The sequence below is a fragment of the Nematolebias whitei genome, chromosome 11 (genome assembly GCF_014905685.2).
Source record: "Nematolebias whitei isolate Nwh7 chromosome 11, NemWhi1, whole genome shotgun sequence".
Lineage (NCBI taxonomy): Eukaryota > Metazoa > Chordata > Actinopteri > Cyprinodontiformes > Rivulidae > Nematolebias > Nematolebias whitei.
Window position 1 is genome coordinate 35,430,205 of NC_056508.1, and position 11,213 is coordinate 35,441,417.

The following is an 11,213-nucleotide window of genomic DNA, read 5'->3' on the forward strand; positions in this document are numbered from 1 at the left end:
ATATATTTTTAAATAGGCTTCATTCATTTTGCTGTTTAAGCAATTTTCTGAACTTTGTAAAAACATGAGAAGCAGCACGTACTTCACGGGATCATGTGTTCACCCATCATGTTTCACTACCATATTTTTCAGCCTATAAGGTGCACTTAAAATGCTTTAATTTTCTCAAAAATCAACAGTGAGCCTTATACTCCAGTGTGCCTTATGTATTAATTCTGGTTGTGCTTACTGACCTCATCCAATTTTATGTGGTACACGGTGCTCAAAAATCTGTCAAAATGTTTTAGTTTTGCTTAATGCACCTTATAATCCAGTGCGCCTTATAGTCCGAAAAATGCGGTATTCAGGTTCAGAGTTTGCTTTTTCCCAGCTGACTTCTTTCAGCAAAAACAGGGGGACGGCAACACACACGCCAGCAGATCAGAAGTTTCATTTTCTCAGGGACTACTTTATTTAAGGTTTGGGGGCCTGCGACTCGAAACATTCAACATTCTTTTTGGTCTGAGAGTGACTTTAAAAAATATAAAATATCAGCACTGACAAGGCTGGCACAGACAACAAATACTTTCACTACAAACACTAGTACAACCACTACAGTGATGGGTGCAAGCAGGTCTTTAAGTCGGACATTTTGGTTTCCATCAATGTTTCAAAACATACCGAACAAAAAAAAAAAACGTTACAATAAAATGGTGGACCTGCTTGACTGTAGCACATCTAAAGAAGACGTTGCAAACACTGTTTTATCTTACTTTAAACTGTGCTCCAAGATGAGTGCTTTCACTAGAAAGGATTTTTAAAAAAGCTTTTTGATTTAATAAACACTGATGTTAGCGAGGTATAATGAAGTCAGCAGCTATACTAGTGTTATACTTTCTTATTCAAACACTGACTTTTATACACTATCAGGCCATGTATGATTACATTAGTAAGTGCAGATACACCCTTGGTTTATAACCTCTAATTCTAAAAAAGGATGTTTAAAAATAAAAACAGAATGTGATGCATAAGCCCATATTGCATATACAATGGAAAATAATAAACACAGTGTATGCATAAACTAGGAAATTCACAATTTTAGGGAAAATTTGAATTTGATGGCAGCAACACATCTAATTCCTAACAAAGTATCACATTCCCAACAGAGCACTTCACTCTCAGACTGAAGGTTTACTTGTGGTTCCTAGAGTTTCCAAAAGGAGAATGGGAGGAAGATCTTTCAGTTATCAGGCTCCTCTCTTGTGAAACCAGTTTCTGTTCGGGTGGATGACACCTTGTCCACTTTTAAAACTAGTCTCAAGTCTTTCCTTTTTGATAAATTCTATAGTTAGGGTCAACTTGAGCTTCCTGAGCTATCCCTTATTTATGCTGCTATAGGCTTAGACTACTGGATGACAAACTGACCTCACTTCATCAAATGAATAGTTACTAATGAATACAAATGTATAATTTTCATTTGTAATTGTTTATCTTAACATGTGTTTTTTTTCTTTATCTTTCCTCTTAGTGAGGACCTGCTCACCTCCATTCTTGACCTGCCATTCTGTGTCTGTTTCTTCTTCCTGTTCCTCTCAAACCCAGCCAGTCGAAGCAGATGGCTGCTTGTCCTGAGCCTGGATCTTCTGGAGGTTTCTTCCTCATGAGGGAGTTTTTCCTTTCCACTGTTACCTTTGTGCTAGCTCATGATGGGAGACTTGTGATGAAATGAAGACTCAACGTATATGCTGGCTTCCTTCCTTCCTTAGATAAATAACTTTACTAAATGGCATTTATGATGTATGTGAATGTTTCTGTTCAGTGCCCTGCGATGACTTCTGTTGGGACTTGGCGCTTTATAAATAAACTGAACTGAATTGAATCTATGAAATGTGGAAACGGGCAACAAAACTCTGCTCTAATCATTGCATTCTGTTTTTATTTACATTTTAAACAACTTTTTCAGAATTGGGTCATTCCTCGCAGGGTGCTAACGTTCACATTTGAAAGAACTGTAAACTAAATGTGTACTTTTATTGTTAGTTCTATAAAAAGTAAAGACTTTCTAGACTGTCTTTTCTTTTCTCATTGAACTGCTCGTTCAAATTTGTAAAAAAACAAACCTGCTGGTCAGTGGACAGCAACATGTGCAAACGCATTTTGTGTTTGTAGTTTATAAATAATTGTGCGCCCATTTCCAGTTTACAGTAAAAGACGCTCTATTGTAAAACCAGCGTTCAAAGAGGAACGACTGCCAACTCGTTTCAGGAAGAAAACGACAAAAGAAAAATATTGTAGCTGAACTGCAAAGAAATGAATGTAAACATTGAAGAAATGCCACAAACGGGATCACGGTGTTACTCGGCCGCCTTGTTTGGCTCCTTCTCCTCAGGAACAGACATGAAGATCTTCTGACAGAACATTGTGAAGATTTCTGAGAAGAAACAACTCATCTTATAAGCTGATTTATGTTGATAAAGTAAAATAAATGTTGCATCGACAGATCAAGCCTTCGCACCAGTAGCTATTAAGAACTAATAAAATGTAACAGGCTGACATGACGTTTAAGCCTTGTCTGAGCAAACAGACCCAGCTCTTCACTCACCCAGCATCTTCTGGACCATATGGGGCTTTTTCCACTTGTAGCCCAGCAGATACGCAGGAATGCCCGTGAGTATAATGCTGCTGCCGACCAGACACTCAAACGGAGCGGCCCAAAACGACACGACAATCATGAAGACGCAGCCCAACACAAACGTTATGGGGATAAAAAGATACACCTGCAGAAGAAAAATGGAAGCACTGGCTGTTTGTTCAAATGTGAACCACAGCTAAAGAACAAAACTGTTGTCAGCTAGTTTCAATAAAATGGCCAATGTTAAATAGAGTTTTGAGACTTTTCTTTCATTTTATGTTTAAATACTTTCTATTCATGCAAAGTTAAATACCCTAAATTAATCCAATCTCTGTTACCAGAAAATCTAAGCTATAGCAACCTAATACAGCAGATTATTGACACGTTTTAACACATTTATTGTTTTACAAAAGCACAGATTTTGAAAATAGCTCAGCATCACAAATGGATAAAATGATTCCCTTTGTCCTTACAGAAACTCTGATTCTAGACACTAACAAGCTGAAAGTTTTTGTTTTATCCATGATTTACATATAAATAAGTGATCTGTTCATCCTTTGTTCGTAGTTTGTCTTTAAGAACAAGTGGGCTGAAAACACTCCGAGACAAAGGAGAGATGAAAGTTGAACCAGGTAATATTCCCACGATGAAAGGGAGACAAAGAACTGTGGACTCAATCAAACAGTACTCCCTCCTCTCACAGAAACAGTGTGGCTCCACTTCCTAACAAGAGCAGTGATACAATAGTGCTTTCGTTTTTTTTTTTTGTTTGTTTGTTTTCTTAAATGGAAATAGTGGATTTTTAATGTAACCTGTAGACATGATGACAGTTTCAAGGAAACAATGAAAATTTCTGAGATTCAGGTAGAGTCAGGTCACCATTTAGTGAGCGTCACACTCTAAAACAAAAGAAAGACCAGTTTTACAAACGTTAACCCACCGGTGACTACCTGCAGTTCAAATTTGTCCTCCTTGGAGGACATTTGTAAACCTGAATATCTCCCACCCACAACGTACTACTGTGTAACTCCATTTGCTATAAGGCTTTTCAATAATACCAAATGTGAAGAGGTGTGCTTTGGTACCTTTCTCTTCCTCATGAATAATACAATAATGGACATGGACAATATCTATTTTCCTGGTAGTCAGGAAGTTAAGTTCAAGACTTTACCTTTATAGGTCTTCTGAGGTCTGGCTTGGTGATGCGCAGCCAAACCAAGCCAGCGATGGCCATACCGACACACAGCCAGGTGAAAAAACTGAACAGGTTGATGACAGAGAAGATGTCCTGGGAGATGGAATACATCATGGACAGCAAACACTAATAAAAGAAAACAAAACTGGATTTAGTTTTTGACACAAATACATACATGTATGCTGTTTTTTAAGTTGACATGTGTTAACTGAAAGACACTTAAATCACTACCTTTACTTGTACTCTTGAGTTTTTGGAGTAACTTGACACAATAATGAAAATACAATATAAATAAATAAAGTTCTAGTATTTCTTGAACATAGCTACATGTGTGTTTAGCTGTTACATCCAATTGTGAGCAGTTTAGTTGAATAGTCCTGCTTTAGTGGCTGGAAGACAGTTTATTCCATTTCCAAAACCTAAACAGAGACTGGAAAATTGTAAAAGATGACATCATGAGCAGCTGAATACAACAATGATAAACAGGAAGTACCACATGCTCACCTGTATGAAGGTAACTGCATGTATGGTTAATGGTTAAATTAAAGGTTATGATCAACACTAGTTGTGCTTTGTTTTGTGTGTAGATATATGTTGTAACTTCTGGTTGTATAAGCTTAGTCTTTATTTGTTATGATCAGTTAACACTAAACTGATTTTGTACAAAGCGTTTATTAGGTTGTGTAATGTCAAGCAGAGTGCTATGTCTGTAGCATCTTAGCTAGCATGTCTGTATTGCACGCCACTAGCTTAGCGCTACTTCTTGTTGTGCCGTGCTCTCTAAAATAGTTACTGAATCAAGTGTTTACTTATGTAGGTAAATGTAGATGTTTAAAATCCTGTTAAAATACACCAGAATGCAGGAAATGGCATCTACTTTATTCAAAATTTTCTGGGGGAGGACCCCCAGACAGTCCCACCAGGGTGTGCCCCACACACATTATGAATGCTTCTGACACCATTGGCCACCACGTTGTTTAAGCCAAGAGCCATTGTCCGCACTGGGGCTAAGTACCCCTAAAATCGCCCCTGCCCAAAACACAGAGACACGAGCAAAAGCCTTTCGGCAGCGGGCGATATGAAGAAACTGTCTTCATCAGATCAGTGTAAAAGCAGAGGAGCCTTACTGTGAAGATCAGGGATGGTACAGGTGTGAACAGGTCTGTGTGGACCAGCCCCAGAGCAGCAGGGAGCTGACCTTCTCGGGCTCCTGCATAGAACAATCTAAATGAAGAAGAAATTATTTTTCACCAAAATATTTAACTGTGATATTCACTCCCCAACAACAGCCTCATGTTTCAGAACCCAGCACGAAATGATATGAACGTTGTGCTCCTCTCACCGTGCTGAAGTGAAAAGAGATCCGTTGACGGCTCCAAAACAGGATAGCCCCACAAAGACAGGAATCAACCAGGCCATCACTCCAAGATGGTACTCCCCAAAACTCTGCAAAATATGGGAGACGTCTGAGAAAATCAAACAACTTTCATAATAAAAAGGTTAGGATTATTATTCTCTGAACTTGTGCTCACCACAGCAACAGCCTCAGACTCAATCATGACCTGAGGAGAGATGGTGGTGAAATAAGCCAGGTTGGTCAGAACGTACACCACCGTCACTATAGGCATCGATATGATGATGGACAAGGGCAAGTTCCTGTGAGTGGAAAGAGAGATAAACACTCTGAAAATTAGAATTAAAACAGCATCGCAGCACTGTCATTTCTATGTCATAGTAAACTTTGATCTTATAGCAATAACTATGTGAACACTGATTTAATTTTCATACATTTGTTGTCTTGTTTTCATTTTGCAATCTAAGTACTCCTTCATACTTTGTGTTATTTTAACCATTCATACATACGTATATTAAAGAAATGTGCTCATTCAGGAGATGTATGCTCTAACTTATGTTTTTTATATTTAACTTTAAGCTTTATCATAATATTTAATTTCGTTTACAAATATTTCACTCATCAAAACACAATGAGCTGTAATCTGCTTCAGCAAACTTGAAGTCTTCCAATGCTACGTTTAGCTTCTAGCTGTTTTAGCTAGACTTTTTCAACCTTTATCTGGCTTTTTGCTGCTTTTAGCTACTGCTCTGCTACTTTTAATTTGTTGTTAGCCTTCTGCTAGTTTTAGCTTCTAACTATGTTTTATTTTTTGCAGATTAGCTATTTTTAGATTTTAGCTAGTCTTTTTTTATTTTAGCTAGTGTATTACTACTTTTAGCTTTTTGTTACAACTATTTCTTAGCAGTCCTTTTGCTACTTTAGCATTTAGTTACTTATTTTGTTACTTAAAGTTATCTTTCACTACTTTAAGCTATTAGTTACTTCTGTAAGTCTTAACTTAGCTAACCCTTTGATACTTTTAGCTTCTATGTATCCTTTTGATGCTTTTATCTACCTTTAGATACTTTAGTTACCTTTGTGGTACTCTTAGTTTGTAGGTAGCCTTTTGACACTTTTAGCTTCTAGCTCATATTCTGCTTCTTTTATCTTTAACAACTCTGTAAAAGCTTCTTCTAGTTTTGTTTGCTAGTTTTGCTAGCATTCTGCTAATTTTAGTTGTTAGCTTGCTTTTGCTGCTGTTAGCTAGTGTTTTGTTTCTCCTTTTAGCTTTTAGCTCACATTTAGCTTTTTTCAGCTTTTAGCTCATATTCTGCTTCTATTCGCTTTAACAACTGTTCCATTGTCATCACTCAGTATGCATTTCACAGAAAAATCCTTCAAGTATTTGGAATTTCATGCAGTTCAACATAAAACATGAATTCACTGCTTTATGTTTAGTCTGTGTTTTCAGTCATGCCAGATTTCATCATTCCAAACCATAACTAGAAGTGCAAATATGTTTTAAATTATTATGGTTAATCTCCATGCAATTATTTGATGGTAGATGAGCAGGCATTCATGCTGTAGGACTGATATTTACAGGAGAGTCTGCACAATCCTTAAATCAACCTTCATCACTTTTACGTCACCTCTCTGGGTTGATCATCTCCTCTGTAACGTAGTTCAGGTAATTCCTGAAGGAAAACAAGAAGAATGTTCCAAAGACTGTAAAAAGCGTTTAACATAAAATGCTCCGTAACATCAGAATAACCAAGACATGCCTCACCAGCCACCGAACGCAAAGAGACCACTGTACAACGCCAAGACAATGTTGTCGACTCCCACTTTACTGCCTTCGAACGCTTTCTCAGGTGTCAAATACGGCACGTCACCTGCACATTCACAGAGGGAATAAAAACAGCTGAAACAAAAACAGCTCATGTGAGAGTTATGCAGCAAGAATTTGTCAAATATATATTTCTGGCTCGTTCTTATTTATTGCACCCAGTCTGGTGCTGCTTGCCCTTTAAGTCTCCTGATATTTTCATGTCCCAAGCATGGCCTCTGATGTGCAAAACCGTCAACAACTCAAGTCCAGCTGACATTTAAATGTGAGCAGAAGCAGAAGTTTGATGCGTAGGCTTTAATCGATTAATTTCTACACTTCAAACAGGAAATTTATTTGATCATCAGTGTAGAAATCCAGCATGTGAGCCCCGTCTGCACAGAATTTCCTCCTTCCACCTGAATATTGACTTTCCCGTCTCTAAAATCTTATTAAACACATAATTTCCTCACTCTGTCCTCCTGCGCGCATGCTCTCAATGAGAAAAGTGTGACGACAGCCCCCAAGCTTTGCCACCTCGTTACTATGGAAACGCGGCATGAGGGCACAATGGTGGCGGGTGTGGCTTTGCAAGAGGAGAGAAAAGAGCAGATGTAGAGGGACACACTGTCTTCCCATACTGTTATCACTTTTAATGGGATGACTATGTCTGATATTTTGTTTTCTATTATTATTAATTGCTGCAAACAGCACTGATTTATTCAAGTCAGAGCACATGCATGGTGTGCCATTTTTATTAAACAGGCCTATGCTCCAAGTTGTTTTCTTGGATAAACACTGCAGACGAGGCCTGTATGAAAGAAATAATGCGCCGCAGTGTTCGGCCTCGGTGTACATTCACAAAGATGCACATGCACGTGGATGCACACTTTAACTCCAGCGCACGGCTGCAGACAGACAGGCCTTGTGTTCAGACTCAGCTACTGCACTAACGAACTGAAAGGAGAGTAGCCTGCTTCATTAGCCTCGTTAACATTCATTAACATTTGGCTGATCATTACAGCCAAACCAAATCGCCCCTCTGTACTGTATTTGTAACTAAATGAATAAAGGAGACAGAAACATTGTGATAGTAGCCATTATGTTGATATAATATATAAAAACTGCAGTGGTGAAAGCTAAAAATTATTCCTAATAAAAATAAAATAAATGGTTTTATGGTTTTACTGACCCTGAAAGCATTAAAGGGATAGTTTAGGACTTTGGGACCTCAGTTTGCAGGAAAAGAGTTTAATTCTTACTTTGTAAACCTTCACACTGCCATAGATTTTGTATCGCTCAGTTATTCTGAGCAATATTGTGAGATGCCTACAAGAAGTACCCCAAGACGAAAAAAAATATTTCCATCACCCTAAAACAATCTAATCTCAAAGGTTTTACAGAGTTTCATGTTATTTTATAAACCTTTATTTCTCTGTCAGGTTTCCTTTTTTTGCATTCACGGTTATTCCAGTAGAAACATTGTGAAAACTCTGCCAGATGTGCCCCAAGTTTGCCGCTAATTTTAATGGAACCCCATGTAAATAACAGCGTAATGCAACATTTATGGTGATGTAAAGAATTATAAAATTGTGCTTGCATGATCTGCCATGAAATATTTGAGACTGGAGTTGTTTTAGGGTCCCAGCGATCCTTGTTGGATTTGGCCCCACTGGGATTTGTTGGTATGTGATCAATCTGGATTAAAGAGCTATCTTTGAGGAGATGCAGCACGAGAGTCAAACAGTGACAAACTGAATGAACTGTTCAGATCTTTGACCGTGTGGCACTCTCGGTCTGAGTGTTCGGCGTTTACCTGTGGAAATCTGGACGAAGCCAAAGAAGATGATGATGATCAGAGCTATCAACTTGGACGCTGTGAACAAGTCCTGCACCTTGGTGGCTGCCCTCACACTGATGCAGTTTACAAACGTCAGGGACGCTGCGAGAAACAGGATGTTAGATTTCAGAGTGATCACCTGCTGCTGTTTTAACTGAAAATACTTTGCTGGAGCGGCTCTGTATGGCAACCCCGTCTACTCACTAAGACACAGGCAGGCGATGAGCTTGGCCGCGCTGTCTGGCACGGCGCAGCTCGGGTACAGCGGTTTCAGAAGGTAGGTGGCGAACACCAGCGACACCACGTACTGCGACGACGGCCGAATGATCAGCATCTCCACCCACAGCTTTAAAAAGGCAGCTAGTTCCCCGTACACCTCCAGGATGTAAGTGTAGTCTCCTCCAGATTTGGCGATGGTGGTGCCCAGCTCAGCGTAGCACAAGGCCCCCATGGTGGACACCACTCCGCAGGCGGACCAGACGATCAGCGAGAGGCCAGCGGAGCCGGTCTCCTTCACCACACCCGTCGGGGTGACGAAGATCCCCGAGCCAATGATGGTGCCGATGATCATTCCGACACCGTTGAAGAGGGTGATGCTGCGTTTGAGCTGGATCTTTTCACCCTTGGCTGGTAGAGTGCTGGTGGGGCTCATGGCAGAGGGGGCAGGGACCATGGGGGCTGATGGCGACGTTTGCTGCTCAACAATATCATGGTTGTGGTTTAGTTCTAAATAGGACAGAGGGAGGTGATGAGACAAGATGAGACTGTGCTGGCAGTAAAGAGTTACCTGCTGAGGTCGTGAAAACATCATCTGATTTAAACTACACACTTAAAAAGAATGCACATGTTGTTTGCTGTTACACAAAAACTGTGCATGAGTCATATGTGGAAACATATGTGGAATCAGATCTTTTTATTAATAAGTTTTACAAGAATTACACCGTGTTCCAACTCTTCTTCTGTCTGTCTGCACATGTTGATACGGTTCATTTTCAGTTCCATCCACCGACACCTGGACGTCACCTGTTAGCGTCACACATCTGAATTCACCGCACACTTCATTAACTCTGCTGTTGCATGAGAGCGCACATAATGCAGCTCTGCACCATGTGGTGTTTTCAGGAGCGTGAGCGTGCTCTGTACTTACCCTCCATCTTCTCCTGGCTCACCTCATCCTTAGCGACACTCTCCCGGCTGCTTCTCAGTTTCAGTTCCGGCTCAGCCATCTTCTCTTTTCACTCTGCGTTCCTTCAAATTGTCCTTTTTTTTTACCTCTTCTTGCCTCCCCTCCCTCTTCTTCTAATGTCCACTCCTGTCTGGATTTACTGTCTGCCTCTCCCTGTCATTCGCACACAGCTCACACACACACACCACCCTCCCCGAGTTTTCCTGTTTCACACACACACACTCCTCTCCTCATTTACACACACTGCCACTGTCACCCTGACTGGAATTCATCTGACCCTGATCCTCTCTGCCTCCCAGCACACAGCAGGGAGGAGCTGAACCTTTGTGATGCTGCTGCTGCGTGAGCCTACGCCCACTCCTGTGGAATTATGGGATATCTCAAAGAGGGAAGTAGGTTAGGAGAAGGGAGCATTTGGAGGGACAGACACGTGACTCATAATCTTTATGTGTGCTTCTAATCCTGTTGTGTAAGGGATGTGTGTGAGGGATGGATGCTGCAGGGATGTTGCGCCCTCTAGTGGTATCAACTCAGTTTGTTCTGAGACAAACATGCAGGTACCATGTTTAGTTTAGTACACACTGCAGAAAAATCACAACACTGCTTGTTAGTTCTCTGCATCATCATGCATATACTTTGGTTGAAACTTGATTTTTCTGCTGTATTGAACAACATTAAATGTACTAATCTACTATAATCAAAAAGGGAAAAAAAATCCTGCCTATTTTTTTTATATTGATGATGTGTCCCTAAATAAATAAATACATTAAAAAAATTCAAGCAAAATTTGTAAATGGCTGCCAACTAACATGCATTATTTTTACCCTACAGAAACCGCCGAAGTGACTGAAATTACAGTAGGTCAACAAAGACCATGTCCAAAGAAGAACTGCTTGTAAATGAAAAATCTGATATTTTCAACAGTGGCGATTTATATATATATATATATATATATATATATAGTCCATCTCCAAAACCTAAACTGAGTCTGGAAAAATGTAAAAGATGATAAAGCCCTGCGGCCGACCTCATGTGCAGCTGGATACAACAGTGATAAACAGGAAGTACCACATGTTCACCTGTACGAAGGTAACTGCAGGTATGCTTAATGGTTAAATTAAAGGTTATGATTAAAACTAGTGCTTTGTTTTGTGTGTTTTGTATGTAGATGTAAGATAGATAGATAGATAGATAGATAGATAGATAGATAGATAGATAGA

The 11,213-nt window shown here is 39.7% G+C and overlaps 1 protein-coding gene across 1 annotated transcript; it reads right to left on the minus strand.

Moving 5' to 3' along the window:
• Nucleotides 1–1,810: 1,810 nt before the first annotated feature.
• On the minus strand, nucleotides 1,811–10,363 carry LOC119417057 (large neutral amino acids transporter small subunit 1). Its single transcript, XM_037684262.1, has 11 exons — nucleotides 9,955–10,363; nucleotides 9,012–9,533; nucleotides 8,784–8,909; nucleotides 6,929–7,034; nucleotides 6,792–6,836; nucleotides 5,339–5,462; nucleotides 5,149–5,252; nucleotides 4,934–5,030; nucleotides 3,783–3,932; nucleotides 2,582–2,756; nucleotides 1,811–2,410 (listed from the first exon to the last, which is right to left on the minus strand). Exons 1-11 carry the CDS (start codon nucleotides 10,031–10,033, stop codon nucleotides 2,334–2,336), a joined length of 1,605 nt encoding a protein of 534 aa, XP_037540190.1. The 5' UTR covers nucleotides 10,034–10,363; the 3' UTR covers nucleotides 1,811–2,333.
• Nucleotides 10,364–11,213: the final 850 nt, after the last annotated feature.